Raw genomic sequence first — 24,291 nt, forward strand, 5'->3', positions numbered from 1 at the left:
AAACACCTAATTTTTTGCTTTTTAATTTTTAACTAGGTCGCGCTATACATGAAATAAGTGGTAATGGGATGGGTTGACATGCCCCCTTAAGACCAACATACATAAAAAAGGTGGACCTCCTAGGCCCTACGGTTCTCGAGATATTCACAGAAAACTGTCTCCGGCCACCTACAGGCCAGTTTGTGTATAGTAACATAAATTAATTTATTGTGTGGCCCCCCCATGAACGGAATTCCACAAAATTTGGCGTGCATACAGAGGGTGTCATAATGATCCTACACTTCCAATTTCGTGCAGTTTTGACTATGTTAGGTCACAGATACCTTCAATTACAACACCTAATTTTTACTTTTTTGTGTTTAACTAGGTGGCGCTATACATGAAATGAGTGGTTATGGAATGGGTTGACATGGCCCCTTGAGATCAACATACAAAAAAAAAATGGTCCTCCTAAACCCTACGGTTTTCGAGATATTGTTGAAGGGTATGTGATGATGTGGGGCTATTTTAATTCCAAAGGCCAAGGTAACTTTATTAGGATGCACAGTATTCTGGATCCATGAAATAACTGGCCTTTAAAAATAAAAATCTGTCTGTCTCTATGGGAATTTAACATAGGGGTGTCAATACTTATGACCCCTGTATTTTAAGGAAGAACATTTATTTATTTATTTATTTATGATACATTATTCATTCACTGAGAAAAATGGTGTCCTTAAAAGTTATCATTTTTCACTTAAGATCAAGATCAATTTCCAAAAGATGATTTTATATTCCTCTTTTCAGTCAACTTTAGCATGGGTGCCAACACTTTTGGCCATCACTGAAGAAGCATTGCATAGAAGATGGCGAACTAAATTGCTATTAAATCCGCTTAGCATCATGACCATGCTGCATAAATTTGTCCAAAACTTCTGCATTTAAGTTAACTTTGCTAAGGTCTTATCACAACATAGTAAATTGTTGAGACCAAACTAAGTTAAGTTATGCAAGCAAGCCTATAACTGTGAGACTGTTTAAACTGCAAGCCTTCCCTCCTCACAAACGTCTTAAAGTGACAGGCACTCAACTAGACTTACACACCACCAATACAATGTATTGACATCAAAGATACTGTATGTGGGATAGTTCAGCTCACAGGCGGGATGTTCTGTGTTGTGCCGTTCCATTGTTTTTTTCACATCACCCCCCCCCCCCCCAATTGCCCAAGTCAGCAACCACCACAAATAGAATCCAATTCTGTGGGAAACACTGCAGGCTATACGTGAGAATGTCTTTTCTTCATTTGTCTTTGTAATAAAAAAGCACACCCTGATTCTGATTTATTGGCCACTGTGGTTAATCCCAGGTGCAGTCAACAGTGTTGTTTTTGTAATTTTGGTCGTGATGTGTCATGATCAAACTAGCGCACACCCTTAATGTCATCGTTCTCAGCCACTCCCTCTGTTTGCTGATTGGACAGGTAAAATTTGGCCTGAGAAAACCCGCGAATATACTGAAAACCCAGACGATGTACTGAAGGAAAATGAAAATTGAGCGGAAGTACGCAGGTTGGTAGAGCCAGGCTAATATAGAACTGCTTTGCTCATTTAATGGTACCAGGCTGAAGAATGCAAATTTGAATCAGCTGGTCAGGAGAACAAAAGAGGCAAATAAAACAAATGTGTCTCAGAGCTTTCACTTCATGAATCTGGAATTAATAAAGCTGACGAATTTCCCAGAATCACTGTCAGTGTAAAAATGCCACTGGCCTATTGTGTGTTGCTGAGTGTGTGTGTGTGTGTGTGTGTGCTGCTCATTAGTGCATTCTTGTGTGTGTGAGCATAAATACTGACCTGTTGCGCGTTGGATTTGTGCATGTGTATGTGTGTTAGGGTTGTGCCGATGGACGATATCATCGTCCATCGTGATGGTTGACAGGCATCACGATGGAAAGCAACCATCGTGATGCCACGCCCCCACATGCCAGTCACTAATTCTTGCTGTAACAGGCTAAAACATAAAAAAACCTTTCCCTGAAAATGAAATTGAGCCTACTTTAAAGGCTGTCAGCCAAACAGTTATCACGTATTAGTCTACCGTCTTGTAAAATAAAAGACTTACCCTCTTATTCAAATAATTCCTGACTGTGACGGGAATGTGTAGCCTAATTGTCCTTTAGTAGCCTACATGTCTCGCAGGCCTATAGCCTACATTGGACGTAATATGTAGCCTAATGTTTTAGCAGAAAATATAGATTTATTATTGTTAGGCTACGACTAGGACATTCTAGCGCTCAAATATTTTTGCGAGGCTACAGCGGGCGCCAAATGCGTCCTTCTTCTCTGTGTTAAAATAAACCATTTCTTTCGTTAATTATAGGATCAGAAGGTAGCCTATCCGTCTTTCACTGTAAGGCTTGTATTTCATGCATTTAGCAAAAGTCCCAGACAGCAGCGGAGTGGTAATCGGGATTCGTTATTTGTAAAAGTGTTTTTACTTGGCCCTCCTAATAGCCTGGACTGCGCGATTGCAGCCCTTTACTTTCACTTCCCGCCGCCCTTATAGTCAGCATAGACGGTAGCCTGATAACGTGGGATGCTGCATAGTAGGCCTACTAATATTTTAAATGACTGACCACGATAGTAGTCTTAAGTAGCTTTTTTGCTGGGTCCAGCGAAGTCTGGCAATGTGTAATATTCCGCTGGTTGGTGCACACGCAAGTGTTCAGATTGATTGTCTATCCGTCTTTCACAACAATTTTCTTGGATTAGATCTTCCACACAACTTCGGTAGCCTGGTCAGTATGTCTCTCTTAGCTGTCCACTTTCATCAGGCCGTATAGCCTATATAATAGCATTTTTTTTATTTTTATGTAGAACATTATAAATGTATTTCTGTACAGACATACCTATAGGCTGTTTACTACACGAAACCCCCCCCCGCCCCCGACGATATCATCGTCCATCACGATGTTTTACTGTACACATCGTCAAATGCCAATTTAGGCGACATCGCCCAACCCTAATGTGTGTGTGTATTTGTGCGTGTGTGTGTGTATTTGTGCGTGTGTGTATTTATGTGCGTGTGTGTGTGTGTGTGTGTATTTATGTGCGTGTGTGTGTGTGTGTGTGTGTGTGTGTGTGTATTTATGCGTGTGTGTGTGTGTGTGTGTATGTGTGTATTTGTGCATGTGTGTGCGTGTGTGTATTTGTGCGTGTGTGCGTGTGTGTGTGTGTGTGTGTATTTGTGTGTGTGTGTGCTTGTGTATTTGTGCGTGTGTGTGTATTTGTGCATATGTGTGTATTTGTGCGTATGTGTGTGTGTGTGTGTGTGTGTGTGTGTGTGTGTGTATTTGTGTGTATTTGTGCGTATGTGTGTGTGTGTGTGTATGTGTGTATTTGTGCGTATGTGTGTGTGTGTGTGTGTGTGTGTATGTGTGTATTTGTGCGTGTGTGTGTGCGTGTATTTGTGTATTTGTGCGTGTGTGTGTATTTGTGCGTGTGTGTGTATTTGTGCGTGTGCGTGTATTTGTGCATGTGTGTGCATTTGTGCGTGTGTGTGTATGTGTGTATTTGTGCGTGTGTGTGTATGTGTGTATTTGTGCGTGTGTGTGTGCGTGCGTGTATTTGTGTATTTGTGCGTGTGTGTGCGTGTGTGTATATTTGTGTGTGTGCGTGTATTTGTGCGCGTGTGTGTTTGTATTTGTGCGTGTGTGTGTGTGTGTGCATTTGTGCGTGTGTGTGCGTGTATTTGTGTGTGTGTGTGTGTATTTGTGAGTGTGTGCATTTGTGCGTGTGTGTGCATTTGTGTGTGTGTGTGCATTTGTGCGTGTGTGTGTGTGTATTTGTGCGTGTGTGTGCGACGTGTGTGTGTGTGTGTGTGTATTTGTGCGTGTGTGTGTATTTGTGCGTGTGTGTGCATTTGTGCATGTGTGTGTGTGTATTTGTGCGTGTGTGTGCATTTGTGCATGTGTGTGTGTGTATTTGTGCGTGTGTGTGCGACGTGTGTGTGTGTGTGTATTTGTGCGTGCGTGTGTATTTGTGCGTGCGTGTATTTGTACGTAGGGTTGCAAAGGGGCGGAAAATTTCCGGTAAATTTCCGGAAACTTACCATGGGGTTAAGCTGGGGAATTTTGGAAATATTTAAAATTGGAAACTTTAATGGAATTAAAGGTAAATATAACCGCAAGCGGTGATTTACGGGGTCCGAGCAAAACGAACATGATGGCATAGCTTTTTAGTTTTACTTATGCTTTGATTGTTTGGGCACAATTGTTCAAAAGAAACGTGATCGGATTTCGGTTATCGGATTTCAGTTACCGGATTTCAGCTATCGGATTGGATCAAATCTTGAAAATGGGTTGTTCAAAGGGAAACAAGGATCGATCTGGATAAAACCTTCACTTTGTGTCGTTCAACACTTTTGAGTTGGATTGGAATAAATTTGATGCATAAAATTAGGATTACCCTGTGCTGTAACATTATAGTGTGCTAACCTCCACAACCCAACAGTATTCTAACAATACTTGATTCTACAGGACTATTTATTTGTTGTGGATAAGATGAAGGGTTTGATAATGGAAGGCAGTGTTTCCCACAGAATTGAATTGTATTTGTGGTGGTGGGTTCTGTGTCGGAGTCAATAAGATAAACAGCGTATAATTATACAGTTATACTTGCCTTGCACTACAAGTCCATATTGACAAGTAGCTGTAATGCTGTAATGTTATAGTGTGCTAACCTCCACAACCCAACAGCATTCTATTTTAGTATGCTAACCTCCACAACCCAACAGTATTTTAACACTAATGCTTCAGGTGGGATTTGAACACTCAACATAAGGATGACCAGTACAAGGCATTATCCCACTAAGCCACTGTCAATCCTACATCTTTGCCAGTCACATTCACATGCTGAAAATGTGTATTGGTAAACACACAAGAAAAACTCCAAGCATGGAGGGGCGATTAGACATTTGTAGAGATGAACACTAATAGATTAAATATAAATATGATAGACTTAATGATGAAGGAAAAATAGTAAACAAAGAAGTTCCCCTGAATGTCATAGAGTGTCTCGGCATTCTGATTCTTGGCAACTGATGAGTGTGAATGTTGATTGCCTGATGTCATTCAGGTGCTGTTCAATGGTGTGAATCTTCAATAACCAATAGTATTCGAGCTAGAGCCTAAAGCACTACCGGGGATTCAAACCCTCAACCTAACAAACACCAGCACTAGGCATTATCCCACTGAGCCACTGACAATCCTACATATTGGGTAGTCACATTCACATGGTGAAAATGTGTGTTGGTAAACACACAAGAAAAACTCCAAGTATATATTTGACAATAAAATGAAGGGCTTTCCTGAAAAAATACACCTGAAAACTTTTGGATATTCTGGGGCAATTAGACATTTATAGAGAAGAACAGTAATGGATGAAATATAAATATGATAGACTTAATGATGAAGGAAAAATAGTAAACAAAGAAGTTCCCCTATATGTCATAGAGTGTGTCGGCATTCTGATTCTTGGCAACTAATGAGTGTGAATGTTAATTGTCTGATGTCATTCAGGTGCTGTTCAATAGTGTGAATCTTCAATAACCAATAGCATGTGCATCTTGAGCCTAAAGCTCTAGCAGGATTCGAACTCTCAACCTAACAAACACCAGCACTAGACATTATCCCACTCTGCCACTGACAATCATACACATTCAGCAGTCACATTCAAATGGTGAAAATGTGTGTTGGTAAACACACAAGAAAAACTCCAAGTATACATTTGACAATAAAATGAAGGGCTTTCCTGAAAGAGTACACCTGAAAACTTTTGGATATTCTGGGGCAATTAGACATTTATAGAGAAGAACAGTAATGGATGAAATATAAATATGATAGACTTAATGATGAAGGAAAAATAGTAAACAAAGAAGTTCCCCTATATGTCAGAGTGTGTCGGCATTCTGATTCTTGGCAACTAATGAGTGTGAATGTTAATTGTCTGATGTCATTCAGGTGCTGTTCAATAGTGTGAATCTTCAATAACCAATAGCATGTGCATCTTCAGCCTAAAGCTCTAGCAGGATTCGAACTCTCAACCTAACAAACACCAGCACTAGGCATTATCCCACTCAGCCACTGACAATCATACACATTGAGCAGTCACATTCAAATGGTGAAAATGTGTGTTGGCAAACACACAACATCAAGAAAATTCCTAGCATACATTTGACAATAGAATTAAGGGCTTTATAAAAAAGAGTACATATCTGAAAATGTGCACTGTTAATGGTATCCACCTAATGATGGTTGTATGGTTGTTATCCAAGAAAAAAAATTACTCATATAGGAATATAGGTGATATAGGAGAAATGGGCTGAGTGGTCGAACTTTATTGGCCTATATCTCTGAAATGGAACAACGTATCCAAATTCTTTTGATAGCTTTTGTGAGGCTTTGTCTAAACATTGTCTGTGAGAATTTTGGTGAAGATTTGATAATTTTTGAAGCCTGTGAAACTTTTTATGATGTTTGGCTTTTCTCTGAAATTGTGGCAAAAGTAAACATTTTTAGAGCATAAGACCAGGGTGAAAAAGATGCATCTGAATGTAGAGATTAATATGATGAAAGAATTTTGAGTCTAGGTGAATCTGGTAAGGAGAAATAAGCGTTTTTGACAAGAGCGCCACCTTTGGGTGCAGTACCCCAAATTTGGGTTATGGGTAGTGGGGGGTACTGGTAACAATACTTGAAAATGTCAAGTTTCTAGGACTTACGGTTTATAGGAATATAGGTGATCTAGGAAAAAAGGCCTAAGTGGTCTAACTTTATTGGCCTATATCTCTGAAATGGAACAAAATATCAAAATTCTGAGCGATAACTTTTGTGAGGCTTGGTCTAAACATTGTCTGTGAGAATTTTGGTGAAGATTCGATTCTTTTTGAAGAATGTGAAACTTTTTATAATGTTTGGCTTTTCCATGAAATTGTGGAAAAAGTAAACATTTGTAGACCATAAGACCAGGGCCAAAAAGATGCATCTGAGTTTAGAGATTAATATTCTGAAAGAATTTTGAGTCTAGGTGAATCTGGTAAGGAGAAATAAGCATAATTAACTTTTTTTTTCAATAGCGCCACCTTTGGGTGCAGTACCCCAAATTTTGGGTTATGGGTAGAGGGGGGTACTGGTAACCATACCTGAAAATTTCAAGAGTTTTGGAGTTACGGTTTAGGCTGCAGTATGACTTTTACAGAATTTTGGCCAAAAAATGAACGGTACAGAAACAATAGGGTTCCTGCAGCTACGCTGCTCGGACCCCTAATTATGGGAATTAATTGGAATTTATGGTAATTAACTGTGAATTTTGGGTAATTCATACAAACTGTTTCATATATAAACAAACATTTTGTTTCGTAATAAGCTATTTGATTTGAATATTTGTATTTTCGCTTAGCTTAGCATACAAAGTTAACTAGCATGCTAGCGGAAATCCCATTCTCTGCCTATTGTTTACTAGCATGCTAAACTAGCAACACTGAACTGCCCAAGATACACCACACCACTCAACAACAAAATCCGATTGGTTGGAACCTTTTTTTCCCATGCACATGAACGCACCATAGGTTTCCTTTATGTCTAGCCTATGCTGATTGCTGTGTGCGTGCTGTTGTTTTAACTAATATTATGCTGTAGATGGGGTTTTGTCCACTACATTTAAGTTCCCTGTTATAGACTAACTTTCCATATTAAAAATTCCCAGTTTATTCCCATTAATTCCCGTTTATTCCTGTTAATTCCCATATATTCCCGTTAATTCCCATGGAAAGTTTCCAACTTTGAAAATTCCCGGAATTTTGCAACCCTATTTGTGCGTGTGTGTGTGTATTTGTGAGTGTGTGTGCGTATTTGTGCGTGTGTGTGCGTGTGTGTATTTATGCGTGTGTGTGTATTTGTGCGTGTGTATTTGTGTGTACGTGTGTATGTGTGTGTGTGTGTGCGTGTGGGACTCACCATTGCTGTAGGGTTTGTAAAGTTCCTGGTTCTTCTCTCGCGCTCTCCTCTCCATACGCAGAGTAGCCCACTGAGGACACAACACACAAACACACACACACTTAGGAGGTAATACACGCACAGAAATTGCACAACACAAACATTCACACACACAAACCGCCAACATTTCATATATTCACTAACAGAACATTTTCCCAGATATCGTACACCTATTAAAAGAGAAGGGGAAAAAACACTCTCTCAGAAATCATACACACACTCATCACAACATAAAACAAATGGTCTTGAGACATATTACAGACACACAGAATATCTCTCTCTGCTAAAGGCATTTGTGTACTTAAAGGGGTGGTTCAGGATTTTGGACATAGGACCTCATTTCCAAGTAAGCAAGTGTGATATTTATCAGTGGAGACCGTTTTCAACACGTTTCATCCAGTCCTTCTAATTGCAGAGTTCGCAGGTGCTAGGCTAGCGCAAGTCAACGGTATGTGCTAGCCTGCCACTAAAAACAGTCTTACCCACTCCAAAGTACACCCGAGGCAAATAAATTATAACGCCAGACTATCGATGTAAATGTCTGTTTTGATAGTGTTATTTCTAACGTTATTCTATCCTTGCATTTCAACGATCGCATTACATTTTGAGGGACTAGTTTCTTAGCAGCGGCGGAATTATACTTGCTCTGGTTAGTAGTACTGCGCCGAAAAGTAAACAGTAAAGCGCACTCCAATGGGGATACCTAGTAGTAGCCTTGGTAATATCAGTCCGCCGCTGAGATGCAAAATGACTACTACCAACTTCAGGGACCAAAGTATAACTATTGCAACGCGATGCGAGGGTAGTTGTATTTCTCACACTATTCTATCAACACAGACATTTACATCGATTGTCTGGAATTTGCCTCGGGTGTACTTTGGAGTGGGTAAGACTGTCTTTAGTGGCAGGCTAGCACATACCGTTGACTTGCGCTAGCCTAGCACCTGCGAACTCTGCAATTAGAAGGACTGGATGAAACGTGTTGAAAACGGTCTCCACTGATAAATATCACACTTGCTTACTTGGAAATGAGGTCTTATGTCCAAAATCCTGAACCACCCCTTTAAGCGATACCACAACTCACTCATCCTGCTGCATCTGAGTTTCTGTGCAAACCATTAGGGATTAGGGAAAAACTCCCTTATTGTCAGTAGGATTTATAGGTGTCAACTGGCCAGATGTGATGTTTACTCAAGCCCTTGTCTACATAAAACCAAAGGGTCACCGGCACTGCACTAAGGCATCTGTGATTTAGTGGCATCAACATGAGTGGACGACGCATGAGGAAGCTTCGGGGGTCAGTGCACTATCCAACCTCAAGAAGAGCTCACAACCAGAGGAAACAGATATCACTTCCTGCCTGATCTCAGAATGAAGCCCATCGCAAATAGATTTACAAGCACACACACTGCACACACACACACACACACACACACACACACACACACACACACACACACACACACACACACACACACACACACACACACACACACACACACACACACACACACACACACACACACACACACACACACACACACACACACACACACACACTCTTTAAATAGATATGCTGCTAATTTAGAAGTCTGGCTTCTGAAGATCTTTCTGGTCTACACTCTTAGCTTTGATGAGATCTGATTGTCTTGAGTAGCTAATTGGAGATCTGCTGACATATTATTTTGCTGCTGCTCTTATTGCTGAGGCTGCGGCATGAGTGCCCTTGTTGTGCACACATACGTGTGAGTGTGTGTGCAGGCATGTTTGTGTGAGTGTGTGTGCATGCATGCATGTTTGTGTGAGTGTATGTGCGTGCATGCATGTTTGTGTGTGTGTGTGAGTATGCATGTGCCTGTCTTTGTGTGATTGTGTGTGTGTTTGAGGGTGCGTCAGTGTGTGTGAGTATGCATGTGCCGGTCTTTGTGTGTGTGTGAGAGTGTGTCAGTGTGTGTGAGAGAGTGTTTCAATGTGTGTGAGTATGCATGTGCCTGTCTGTGTGTGTGCACATGTGCCTGTCTGTCTGTGCGTGTGTGTGAGTATTCATGTGCCTGTCTGTGTGTGTGTGCGCATGTGTGTGTGTGTATGTGTGCCTGTCTGTGTGCGTAGATGCTGGCCTTGTAGTTGTGAGCCTGAATAGGCAGCTGGCCTCAGTGCTCACAGTAACAAAGACTGTCTGTCTCTGCCCATCTCTCACACACACACCACACACACACACACACACACACACACACACACACACACACACACACACACACACACACACACACACACACAGTGTCAACAGCAAGATCAACAGCATCATACTGATTCAACCTGTGCCTTTGGTCATGTGTGTGTGTGTGTGTGTGTGTGTGTGTACCCTGTGGCTTTGGTCTTGTACAACCAGGCTGAATCAAGTTGTACAAGACATACAGCAGAACTGGATGAAACTAGCGCTGCTTTGGCATGTCTAGGCTATGTTGTTCCTGTATTGTAAGATAGAACATAAGAACATATTTAACTAGCGCTGCTTTGGCATGTCTAGGCCATGTTGTTCCTGTATTGTAAGATAGAACATATTTAACTAATGCTTGCTGAATGCCTTGAAAGGAAGATTCGCAACTCTTTCACTGTGCAGCATCACAATAGCAACCAGCTCAACATGAGGCCTGTGATATATACTGGTATACTGTGATATAACTGTGGAAGAATTACGCTAGACTTCAACATGAGGCCTGTGATATACTGTGATATAATTGTGGCAGAATTACGGCAGACTTCTTGCCAAAAAAGAACAGGACAAGTGTATTGCGTGTTGTCGTCCTCCTCCTCCTCCTCCTCTGTGAAATGTGAGTGTTGGATTCGTGCCTGGATCTCATTTCAACAAGACGGCCTTAACCCTTAAAGGAGTACCGTCACACCGGTGTGATGGGAATGTTGAGAAATGAACGTTCTAAAGAATATCTGGGTTCATTGAATTCAACATAGAATTTTAGAACCTTCAATTGTTGCGGAACTTAGAATGTTCAAAAACCTACACCTTTAAGGGTTAATGTACCGGAGGCAGGCGCAGCGGCAGAGGCCGGCGAAGCCTTTAATAGAAATAGAAAGGACAGGAGGAGTCGGACGGCCACTCAGGGGTCACTCAAGGTCACTCGCTCTCTTCCACGTGTATCCTTCTCGCTCCACTGCTTTCATCTTGCGCTTTTTATAGCTCTGGGCAAGCGTGTGTGTGTGTATGTGTGTGTGCGCGGCAAACTGCTGAGCTGGCATGCCTCTAGGCCGAGGACAACAGGGAGGAAGAGAGACGAAAGGTCCAATCCAACGGTCTCAAAAGACACAATCAGTCAACAACAGTCAGGCACACACGGCGTCAGAGGCCTGTGTAATTAGACGTAATTGTGTCTACTGGGAAGGCTCCTGTTGTTGCTGTTGTCGCGTTGGTAGAGTCAAGCAGTGCCATAGCCAAGGTCACTCATATATTAATGTCTGCCTTGATCACTGCAGGCCAAGGTTTCGATTGTCTGCCGTTATAATTTATTTGCCTCCGGTATACTTTGGAGTGGGTAAGACTGTGTTTAGTGGCAGGCTAACACATACTGATGACTTGCGCTAGTCTAGCAACTGCGAACTCTGCAATTAGAAGGACTGGATGAAACGTGTTGAAAAAGGTCTCCACTAATAAATATCACACTTGCTAACTTGGAAATGAGGTGTCCAAAATCCTGAACCACCCCTTTAAAGTAATTTTGGACTGCAACAATATCACCTTTTCACTTTTGGTTTGATTTGATTTGATTTCCACACGGTGATTTCAGAGCAGCAAGAGGGGGTTCGAGCAGGCAGGCAGCAGGCAGCCTAAAGCTAGAGGAGCGTTGACGCCGCAGTTCAACACGTGTGTGTTTTTGCGTCTTAGCATACATGCTGAACGGAACATTTTATTTTATCTTGATTATTCTAATATTGATCAGGGCTCTACACTAACATTTTTTTTTCAGGAGCACTTGTGCGCCCAAGTTAAAAAATGTAGGAGCACAGACAAAAATTTGGGCGCACAGTCAGTTCTGTACTTAACTTGCACATAATCTAACATTATACTGCAGCTAACAGTTAAACATGTCAGTGCACCAATTGCGGATATTAAGAATGACTGACAACATTTAGGCTACAGGAAGGATTTTAAAGATCAGTGCCTACTTTATTTTCAGTCTGTTCTATTTTCCTACATTTTGTTAATGTAAAATAATATAATAGCCTACATTGCCATATTTGCATTTAGCCTGTATATCAAGTATCCTGCCAAATGTAGGCTAATTTATTTGTGAATCCATCTATAGCTAATCCAAATATGCCCATGGTGACCTATCTGACTGCATACTGCCTAATTCTACTACTAAAACAGTCCATTTTCTCTTCCACAAAACCCAACATAGGCTAATCAAGGATATATGTTTTATACTTTTAGTTTTTATTTTAAATATCTACATTGATGGGGGCAGTGGGCAAACGTTAGGCCTACTTTCGTTTTGCACTTCAGCTTGTATTCGGTGTAAACAAACAAGCATGCGTGGAAGCCTGGAGTTGTCAGTAGCGTTCTACCTTTGAATAAAATGGGAGTATTACGGGAGGCTACTTTTGTGCCTGTGTTACATGGCAACTGGCACCCATGTTAACTGGCTGCGTTGATGACGTTTCACGAGTGAGGACGTTTCTTTGACAGATGTGGCCGCTTGCAGATTTGTCACTTTCTGATGGAAACTGGAGACGAACAAATACAAATATGCATGACATATTTAAATGTCAAAATTGTCTGTAGTACGCTACATACACTGGACCATGAATATGCCACCAAAAAAATAAATACCCAAATAATAACTCCACGTGGGTATCGAACCCGCTTCCTAAATGAAACCTCCTACATGATAACCATTCATCTACGTACTTGCGCCACGAGCCAGCTGATAAATCGTAGGGAAATTTACTTGACTTAGTCTATACAATTAGAAGAAGTCAGCTGATGATTGTAGCAAGTTAACACGGCTGATGGTGTTGTCTTGCTACAGCAGTTGCCCAAGCCAGTAGGTCTTCAAAGTATCATAGTTAAGTTTTCAAACATTTCACTGACTGCTGGTCAGGCTCTCTGTGGCCACCTAGCATCTGTAGCCTAAATTGAGGAAGCGTTGCTGGTCTAAAAATAAATAAATAATAATAAAAAAAAACGTGTGATGAGGAGGATTGAACCCATGTCGACTGCATGAAAAAGCAATGTAAAGGCATTAACCTGTTGCGCCACAGGAGAAGCACCAACTTGTGAATTGGGAATTAATTAAGAATTGGGAATTTAATTTAATTTATTTGCTGACGTTTATGTGGCTCTACAGACACTTCAGGTAGGGGCGGCCACAGCCTAACCTCAGTGAAACGTTTGTAAAACTTAACCATGATACTTTGAAGGCCTACTAAATGGCTTGGGCAACGGTAGCATGATAACATGGTAGCCAGATAACACGAACAGCTATGTTAACTTGTTACAATTATATTAACGTTAGCTGACTTCTTTTAATCATACAACTGAAGTCAATTTCTGTGAGTACCGTCAGCTGGTTCGTGGCGCAAGTGGATAGACGCTATTACCAAGAAAACAGGTCAATTTATTCGTGGTTCGATACCCACGTGGAGTTAATTTAGGTGTTTGTTTTTTGGGTGGCATATTCATGGTCCAATGCATAGTACTACATACAATTTTGACTTTTAAACATGTCATGCATATTTGTGTGCGTCTCAGATATCAGATATCAGTATATCAGAAAGTGACAAATCTGCAAGCGGCCACATCTGTCAAAGACTCGTCATCAATCATGAAACGTCATCAACGCAGCCAGTTAACATGCGAGCCAGTTGCCATGTAACACCGGTTCGCTACAGCTATATTTTGCATATTGCAGCCAATACGTCAACTGGGCTAAAAGGCATGTTAGGTTACCTTTCCTTCTCTCACTGCATTCTCAGAATCTCATCCTGTTCCTCCTATATCCAATGAATTCGGTGGATAGAAAAACTAATTTCTTCAATCTTTGCATCTTGGCTGGCTAGTCTAACTTTCCGCTTTTTCTGCGCGCTCTTGGATTTGATAGAAGCGACTACTAGCGAGTCACAACGCGAAACTTAACGTTGATGGGAGGCATTCGCAACGTGATTCTATGGTTTGCACCAGTAATGTTTCTCGATGTTGCGGTGTATTTTGTAGACAAATATTGACATGGTTAGAAGTCATTCGCACCAGGGCGCCTAAATATTTTTTTGCACTCGCACGGCATCATTTTTACTCGCATGTGCGAGTGAAATGGGCGCACTGTAGAGCCCTGTTGATGATTACTGTTTACAGCCCATGGAAATTAAAAATCCAGAATCTCAAAATATTAGAATAAAGAATTTATAATAAATAAAAAAAATGTCGACCCGAGAAGTTTCCTGAGCCTTTAATCTCTCAGTCTGGCTAGGGCTATGGACTTTTCCACGATATTCTAACTTTGACACACACCTGCAGGGACTGATCGCTGAGTAGGGCACTCAAATAGTGACTACATGAGACTGAAAGCTGAGTAGGGCACTCAAATAGTGACTACATGAGACTGAAAGCTGAGTAGGCCACTCAAATAGTGACTACATGAGACTGAAAGCTGAGTAGGGCACTCAAATAGTGACTACATGAGACTGAAAGCTGAGTCGGGCACTCAAATAGTGACTACATGAGACTGAAAGCTGAGTAGGGCACTCAAATAGTGACTACATGAGACTGAAAGCTGAGTAGGGCACTCAAATAGTGACTACATGAGACTGATCGCTGAGTAGGGCACTCAAATAGTGACTACATGAGACTGATCGCTGAGTAGGGCACTCAAACAGTGACTACATGAGACTGATCGCTGAGTAGGGCACTCAAACAGTGACCAAATCAAGAACAGGACAGTGTGAACTATGATGGATTATCTACGGTTCACTCTCAGCAGAGCAGGGCTTTTAGGAGAGAACTTCATCAACAGCTTGTGTAAACAACCAAGCAAACGTGCTGTGCTATATCACTATGTGTGTGTGAGTGTGTGTGTCATTCTCTTTGTGTAAATACTTAACTCAAGTACTAAGCATAGCCTACATTTCTGTGATGAAGACCTTCTATAGACACACAGAAAGACATGCATACAGTTCAAAGACACACATACATACATACATACATACATACATACACACACATAAACTTACTTCAAACAGCTTGACCAGGGCCTTCATGTAGAGGCGTCGTATGCCAAAGGACACTCCAAAGATGGCCGGCACGATGATGAAGACGAGGAGGAGAGTGACCCATACGGTGAACGAGATGCCAAGCAGCATGCAAATCAGACTGTCGAAGGGCACCAGGTAGGACGCCATCTTGCAGGGCAAGGCAAACTCACACAAACCGGACGGTCGGAGAGATGCTGACGGTCGGGGAGATGAGGAATAGGAGGTAGAGGATAGGGTAGAGGATAGATAGAGGATAAGGAAGTCGAGGAGGAAAGGGCTGATCGGTCCACCTGTACCTTTAAAAGCTCCTCGGCCTCTGATGCCAACGCTGAGACTCGGCCTTCATAAGTGAGCACCGAGCCTGGCGCGGTGATCAAGACTGGAGGAGAGGGCGTCCAAGTCCAAATTCTATGAGGAAGCCTTTTTCAGATGGCAAGCAATACCACGACCCAGTTTCTACCCCTACTTTATCATAATTGGGATTCTCAGGCCTGTTGTGTAAAGAGAAAGAGAGAGGAGGGGGGGGGGGGGGGTGAGGGATTTAATGTTTTGACTAACTAGCTTACCTTGATAGGCATGGGGGCAAGTGTTTGAGCAATGTAGATGGGCATCCACATAACCGGTCCCATGTATTATTATTGGATGGATAATTATGAAAATGTGCCTACTGATTAAGTTCTTCAGAAAAGAATATGGTGTCCACGGTCAATGGTAATGTGTGTCAAAACAACAAGGCCTACCCTGCCCTGGACACTGCCAAGCTACAAGGCTCAAAAAGTTGCCTTTTATAATATCATCAGCTCTAACCAGCATGTTAACTTTGCATGTTAGCAAAGCAGCAGGCTGCTGGAAACTATTGTGTCCAAGTCGTGAACACTTAAAACTGAAACATTATGATAAGTGTCCTGATTGGGCCATAATAAACAAGGTTACCTGGCTTTTACGTCCTGGTCGTCTGTATAAATAACGTGTCAGAACGACGTTGTCGTGACCAAGTATATGCATGTACAGCATACTGAATTTAACATTTAGGTCTAAGTTACTGTTATCCTTGGTATCCAATGTTTTAAGGTAACGTTAGTTGGCAAAATGATCTTAGCTGGCCCTGTGCCGGGCACATGGTGTAACAATAACATTGGCGTAAAGCTACTGATTGTTTGGCTAACTTTCAAGTAAATTGTATCATAGCTGACATCTGGTTCTGCCGCTCAAAGTCAGTACATCATCCATCAAACATCAAAATGTTCACCATCTAGTAATGACATCGCTTCTAGCAAGATTGTTGTTGTAAAGTGCTAACTTTAACGGTGTTTGAAAGCTAAATCGACCCACTGGCTAAGCTAAGTGTTAGCTGGCTAGCTACCCAAAATGGCATGCATTTTCATTCATATGCTTAGCTGGCTATGGAAGCTAGCATAGCATGTAATAAAACAATTGCCACCTCGTAGGCTATGCAAAAAAACTAGGTTTGGTAATTATAACGATACTTACCAACAATAGCCTGGAAAACATTAGTCTGCGAGTTCATGAGTTGGAAAGCCATACAGAGCTACATATTTAATGTGTATGATAGGTATCTAACTAAGGCAGTCGTAATAGCCGTATGCTGGTTTTGGCGGAGAGAGCCATTCGCCACATCTCCGAAGGTTGCAAACGCAGTCGTGAGACTTGGGACAGTAGAGAAGGGAAAGCGGTAGCGCTAAATCAGGTGGCCCATGGATGCATTGAATGATAATAACGTCGCCCCAGAGAGAAAAAGAAAACTTAGCCTAACTAATGCAAAATACAATGACAATCACGTAAACGGACAAAGGCGAACCGAATAGATAAATGGAGGAAGTTGTTATCGTTGTCTTAACAAATCACCAGCCAAATCTTAAATCCTGACAGGTTTTATAACTTAATGATGTCATAAAACTGCCTATTATGTCTGATAGTGCATACCTGTGCTTCAGTTCACATGCATGAGCATATGGGTCTCTCTACAGTAGCTATTAACAATCAAATAAAAAAAATGATAGGCTATAGTTTTCCACATAGCCTACCATAAAAAATATATTGTCCATATCAAAAACATGCTATATTCTATGGCGTTCCATTAGTGCCATAAATAATGCCTATGTCGACTAAATATTGCTTTTGTCAACTACTTATGTCCACTGAAGATGTCTATGCAACATTCACTTTACGACAGACGTGACAAAACGGCCTTGTTCATGTCATTGCTCACCTTACAAAACGACACCCCCTAGTGTTGACTGTGATATTGTGCCATGACTCTGTTGTTGCACATGTCGTCAAGTATGTCGACAGGCCTGTTGTTTGATTCTGCTGTTGTGCATGTCGTCTTCTGTGTCGTTTGGATCAGCTGTTGTGCATGTTGTCTTCTGTGTCGTTTGGATCAGCTGTTGTGCATGTCGTCTTCTATGTCGTTTGGTTTTAATGTTGTGCATGTTGTCTTCTGTGTTGTTTGAATCAGCTGTTGTGCATGTCGTCTTCTGTGTCGTTTGATTCAGCTGTTGTGCATGTCGTCTTCTGTGTCGTTTGGATCAGCTGTTGTGCCTGTCGTCTGCTGTGTCGTTTGATTCAGCTGTTGTGCATGTTGTCTTCTGTGTCGTTTGGATCAGGTGTTGTGCATGTCGTCAGCTGTCATTTGATTCTGCTGTTGTGCATGTCGTCTTCTATGTCGTTTGGTTTTAATGTTGTGCATGTCGTCTTCTGTGTTGTTTGAATCAGCTGTTGTGCATGTCGTCCTCTCTGTCGTTTGTTTTTAATGTTGTGCATGTTGTCTGCTCTGTCGTTTGATTCTGCTGTTGTGTGTGTCGTCCTCTCTGTCGTTTGGTTTTAATTTGGGTTTAATGTTGTGTCGTCTGCTGTGTCATTTCATTCTGCTGTTCATCCCCCCCCCCCCCATCAAACGTGGATAAACCAATCGCGGCTCAGCACCAGGCACTCTCGGCCAACTTCAGCCCAGACAGAGCTCGAACTGCCGATTCTATCGAAATTGGTTGCAGTTCACCTTTAGTTCCTCTAGGGGCGGTCGCAAAAAAAACGTCCCCCCACTGCTTTTCGATGGATTTTCCATCGAAAGAGAAACATCTGTAGACATTCTCTGACCCTGTAGAGCCATGGACTGAGTTGCGACACTTTTTGATGTTCGTCATGGTTCGTGTGCACCTCAACAGTCCCTATATGTCAGTGTTTCTCAAACTTTTTCAGACCCAGGACCACTTCACCAAAAAAAAGAAGAAAAAAACTCACGGACCACCTAGCTAAAAAAAAGAGTAGACCTACTTCAACAGTATATTATACAATAGCTTAGAACCACCTTGCTTATCGTCTTTGCACCTTGCTTATTGTGTCAGAGGATTCATATAATTTAAACTGGCATAGCTTACATAGGCAGTGTTGCAGAACTGTTTGGAATTACATACAAGTTGGTTCAATATTGCAAACAACTCATCTATATTATATCTTACCAGGTCTGCTCGCGTACCACCTGTGGTTCCTGGACCACACTTAGAGAAACACTGCTGTATTTTGTGGTTGTCAAAAGAGTGTTAGCCTTACCGGGCAACAGCTTTATTACTTGCAAATTTAGATACCCAATATTTACAACATCGTCTCAGATATGTCAGCATGCTGTGGCCTACAGATCTAGTGTTTAGGCATTTCTGTTAGTGTCCTATTCAGTTATTTTGATAAAATAAAAGTTGCCACCACAGCATTGATACAATTGTAAGACTCAGCCATAATCATGTGTCAAATAAATATAGAAAGGATCAATTACAGCTTAAATGTTAAAAAAAAAGTTCTATCAATACACACCCACTGTTTCCATAACACACTTGCAACTCAATAGGCAATCAACCATTTCAATAAAACAGTTGCAACTCATATTTCACATAGCTGGTGAGACTGCAGCATAAAAAGGTGACTGATACATTTTAGATATTTTATTCATTTTTCAATGTGTGAAACAAGTGTGTGTGAACAAAAAGAACAGGGGAAAACAACAAAAATACCGGAAGGGAGGTGTGGTGGGACTGCAACATAGAAAGGAGGTTTGACATTCATTTATAGTTTCAAAAAATAAAGATTTCAGTTCCCAATGTCTGAACTGTGTGTGAACAACAGAAAAGACACAATGTGCAAAGGATGGGTAGCTGTCCATAACTAAGCACACCTATAACAGGGACAAGCTAAGGGGGATGCAGCACATTTGATGGAGCCAGGAGTGTTAGGGGAGGTGTTGAAGACGTTGAAGCTGAAGGCATCCTACCGCACACCTTTCTCATCCTCGGCATCCTTGGTCCTAGGTAAGCAGAACAGACACAGTGGAGAATGGAGGGAGAGAACAGAGCAGGTAACATTCAGTTTATACTTGGAACAACACATTCACAGCTGCCACATTAAGTCATAACCATAGACCAAAGCAAGAGGCCATCTCCAGCAAGACCCACCACACACAGCCAACCACCTTACATCCACACATAAACTGTAACGATAACATGAAGACAGATGTTATTGGGGATGACTTTCTGAGTGATGTTGAGAACAATACAAAGCGGACAGGCAACCAAAATCCATCAAATTTTAGCTATCATATTCAAGGATTCACTTTTCACTTTTCTTAATTGGTCAGTGAGGACACTTATCATTATAGTTATCGTTCCTGATGTGAACGACCATTAACACAGGGACAACCATTTATCCTTCATGACTGCCAACCCACTCCCATTTCAGTGTCCAACCTGCCATGCAAGTCTTTAGTAGAGTGACCAGTGCTGTCCAGAAAAACCTGGTTGAAGAGGAGAAACGGCCACAGTCCTCCCTGAAAACCTCATGGTTCCTTGAGAAAGTAGACCACTGGTTCGACCTTATGTCCTACCGCCATGTCGTAATTGCCCTGGGCAGATTGAAAGAGAATGAGTATGAGAAAGCCATCAGCTTGCTTTGGGACACCTTCCATCTTTTTCATGGCCTGAGGATTGGTCACAAGGGCAGCTGGAAACCAGTTGAAAATGTAGTGGTGACTGCTGACTTCTGCAACATTAATCCTGGAAGTACACTAAGAGATGTTAAGCCAGGGACAGAAGTTCATTCTCACCAGTAGCTTGTCCAAGGATTGCCTGGAGAACATTTTCAGCTGCATCAGACAGAGGAATCCTGTCCCAACGCCAGTGGAGTTTCAACACAGTTGTCCAGTTCCTCTCGACGGTCGAAACCGGAAGCTACCAGGAGGATGGCTGTGACCATCCTCCTGGACTTCCTGGATATCAAGGAGACCATCTGCAGTCTTGGTCTGAGGGAGGAGGAGAGGAGCTGATAAACGCTACAGCAACACCTGACTTAACAAAAACAGATACTACTGTATTATATCATCTTGTAGGATACATTGTTAAGAGGGTCATAAGCAATTGACTTTGTGAGTAATGCCAGCATGCTGTAACAGGAAATGGCAATGACGGCACACTTCTTTCATGCTATGACCTAAAAAAGAAATTGTCAGCACATACATCAAAAGCAAACCTTGGGAGCAAGATTCAAAGCAGAGAGGCAAGGACGTTTAAAAATCCTTCTGTGCCTAAGCCCATGCCACCCACCTTGGTTGTTGCCATGGATGTACTTGGCCTGTCAGTTCCAGCTTCAGGGAGCCCCCAGCAGCCTAATCTTCATGCCAACCACCACTCCAATAACCACCCGTCAACCTGGTCACAGCCCGACAGAACAAAAAGGGCTGAGAATAACGACACATGTCTATGTCATAATGAGGTACCTATTGTACATGTGGTGTTTACCTAATGTCTTGATGAAATGATAGCCAAATTAAGTCTGATGTGAGCTCTGAATATCATAACCATGGGTGTTAGCTACACATGGTGATGGAAATATTGAGAAATGTTAGGTGGTTTCACTACTAACAATTAGAACTTCAGAGTAACATTTATAATATTGTGGACTGGGATAAATGCAGAGACCAAATTTCCCTCGCGGGATCAAAAGAGTATATATACTTATACTATATAAGGTAAAAAGGACATTTTATCCTTCTTATAAAGACCACTGACCTAATGATAGGCAATGTCCTCTTGTCACTTCAGCCTCTCTCATCATCTGCAAAGTTCACATATGTATTTAAGAAATTATTTGGCAGATACAGCAATACAAATTATTCCATCAACATTACTTCAAGAACACAAACCTGCAGTGGTGAGACTTTAGAAGTGCAAATTTACAGGGAAATAAATGATCTGAAGGCAGTTGGAGCAACAACTCCTATCTAGCTATATCAGGTTCAAAGCAAATGTAGCACATTAAATTACTCCACTGTTCATCTGAAGAACAGTAATCACAAACTCGTTGATAACCAGCACATATGAATATAGTTAACATGCTGAATGAAACGTATTTGATCAAAATCTCGTTTGTGTCCTAGCTCATAGCATGTCTAACGTTAACACTAATGTCTGTGAGCTGTCTCGCTTAAAAAAGCGTCGTACTGACCACTGACATCATTAGGCAGACAGCAATGGAATTGAATGAGGCCAACTGGCGAATGTCAATTTGTCAAAGTTTGGAACTGTTTAACTCTCAGCATGATCAGAAGTGGCTTGGAAATATCTCCGCCATTTTTCCATGGTCTTCTACTTCTGCCCTCTACCCATTGCACCTTCCCAGGGTTGACAGATAGATACACTCCTCTCCAACAACAAATCACGTAGACCACAAGTTCCAGTTAACTTTTCATGGTGTTGATGAAGTATGGTAAAACTGAGAAATGAAAACACAACATTTAGCTCTAGCCTATTAAATAAGCGGGCTACAGAAAATTAGCCTAGCTGCTAAATCAGGCTCGCCAGAAGGCTAACGTGACTAATATCCTTCGGTGGTGTGCTAATTCGTTTACAAGTTAACATTAAATAAGTGACATTGATGTCATTATAGTTCTAATAATCTCGTAAACAAAGCATTTCATTCACACGTACCAACGATGCTTTCAAAAGCCAACTTGAAGCTTAAAGAGGTTTTAAACCACCATACTTTCCGATCCAGTGTGTAACGATAACGTTCGTTGAGTCCAAGGCATATGACATCATCAGACAAAGACGTAAGTATCCGAAGCGCTACCCACTTTCACCATTAGATGGCATTAGTGGACCATTACTCTCGTCTCTGATTACTAAACCAGAGCTAGACATTCTCTGACTAAACCTTAAAAACATGGAATTACATTCGTTGAACACAGGACAAAATGCATTTAACTGAACATGACACGGCCTAGTTTGTGTGCCCTTTTGTGTGCCATTTGTGTGCACCTCATGTTTTGCCAAATTAAAGACTTTTCCTTAACTCTGTTTATTCAGTCCAGTCCAGTGCATCAATTGATCAACTGGTCAGGATAACCCAAGCTGTCAGATGACTCTATCTCGAATGGATGGTCTGTTGAACAACAGAAATACATAAATTACAGAAACAGCAAAAAAAGAGCGAAACTGACATGTCTTACATATACATTTTCAATTTCCCTTTGTCTGCAGCCTGCCATTTTGGCTGAAAACATTACATTTGAATCACATTGGGCAACCCGTTGACAGTAGGCCTACAGTACATTCTCACCTTTACCGACAGTAGCCTGACCAGCTTAGTGGGTGTAGCATTTACTGCATAGGCCTATATAGGGTGTAGGAAACTTTTGGATGGGAGCAGAAAATGTATCATGCTCTGCAAGAACATTTCGTCATTAACTCCTTTGATAATTATGGACTGGAATAAATGACCACAATGAGGCCACCTCCTTGTTGTCCCTTGTTGTCCCTTGTTCAGCTCATCAGGCAAGGAGGTGGTAATTTATTTCATTCCATCAAAGGAGTTAATGACAGTATTTACTTGCCGATCCATGATAAATGTTCTGCTCCCATCCACACGTTTCCTATGCCCTGTATATACAGTAAATGCCATGTCCACTGAGCTAGAAGCTGGTCAGGTTACTGTCGATAAAGGTGAGAATGTCGGCCCACTGCCGACAGGACAATGTGATGCTAATGTGATTTTTTCAGTAAAAAATGGCAAGGCTGCAGATAAAGGGAAATTGAAATTGTAATATGTAAGGCATGTCAGTTTCTCTCTTGCTATTTGCTGTTTTTGTAATTTATTTATTTGTGTTGTTCAACAGGTCATGCATTCCAGACCTCCTCTGACAGCTTGGATCATCCTTATTTGATCAGTTGGTGCACTAGGCTATATAGCCTATTCTTCTCAATAAATAGAGTTAAGGAAAAGTCTTTAATTTAACAAAACAATAGGTGCACACAAATGGCATACCAAAGGGCATACAAACTAGGCAGTGCCATATTCTGATGCATGCATTTTGTCCTGTGTTCAACGAATTTAATTCCATGTTTTTTACAGGTTTAGTAATCAGAGATGAGAGTAATGGGGCACTAATGCCATCTAATGGTGAAAGTGGGTAGCGCTTCGGATACTTACGTCTTTGTCTGATGATGTCATATGCCTTGGACTCGTTACACACTGGATCGGAAAGTTATGGTGATCTGCACTGGTTTTAAACCTCTTTAAGCTTCAAGTTGGCTTTTGAAAGCATCGTTGGTACGTGTGAATGAAATGCTATGTTTACGAGATTATTAGAAATATAATGACATTAATGTCACTTATTTAATGTTAACTTGTAAACGAATTAGCACACCCTCCGAAGGGTATTTAGTCACGTTAGCCATATGGCGAACCTAATTTAGCAGCTAGGGTAATTTTCTGTAGCCAGCTTATTTAATAGGATAACTAGGATAAATGTTGTGTTTTCATTTCTCAGTTTTACCCTACTTCATCAACACCATGAAAAGTGAACTGGAACTTGTGGTCTGCGTGATTTGTTGTTAGAGAGGAATGTATATATCTATCGACCCTGGGAAGGTGCTAGAGGGCAGAAGTAGAAGACCATGGAAAAATGGCGGCTATATTCCCAAGTCACTTCT

At 41.4% G+C, this 24,291-nt stretch overlaps 1 protein-coding gene across 1 annotated transcript in view; it reads right to left on the reverse strand.

Annotated features, from left to right (window-relative positions):
- Positions 1-17,073, reverse strand: part of gpat4 (glycerol-3-phosphate acyltransferase 4) — a 39,574-nt gene extending 22,501 nt beyond the window's left edge. Inside the window, exons 1-3 of the mRNA XM_076283837.1 lie at positions 16,790-17,073; positions 15,278-15,789; positions 7,997-8,066 (exon numbers count right to left, since the gene is read on the reverse strand). Coding sequence (XP_076139952.1) covers positions 7,997-8,066; positions 15,278-15,445 — 238 coding nt within the window. The 5' untranslated portion in view covers positions 15,446-15,789; positions 16,790-17,073. The remainder of the gene's footprint in view (positions 1-7,996; positions 8,067-15,277; positions 15,790-16,789) is intronic.
- Between the last annotated feature and the right edge of the window lie 7,218 nt (positions 17,074-24,291).

The sequence above is a fragment of the Alosa pseudoharengus genome, unplaced genomic scaffold, assembly GCF_046254945.1.
Source record: "Alosa pseudoharengus isolate Yale_2024_CS ecotype anadromous, Long Island Sound unplaced genomic scaffold, YU_APseudo_1.1 YU_APseudo_1.1_scf_14, whole genome shotgun sequence".
In the NCBI taxonomy this organism is placed as follows: Eukaryota; Metazoa; Chordata; class Actinopteri; order Clupeiformes; family Clupeidae; genus Alosa; species Alosa pseudoharengus.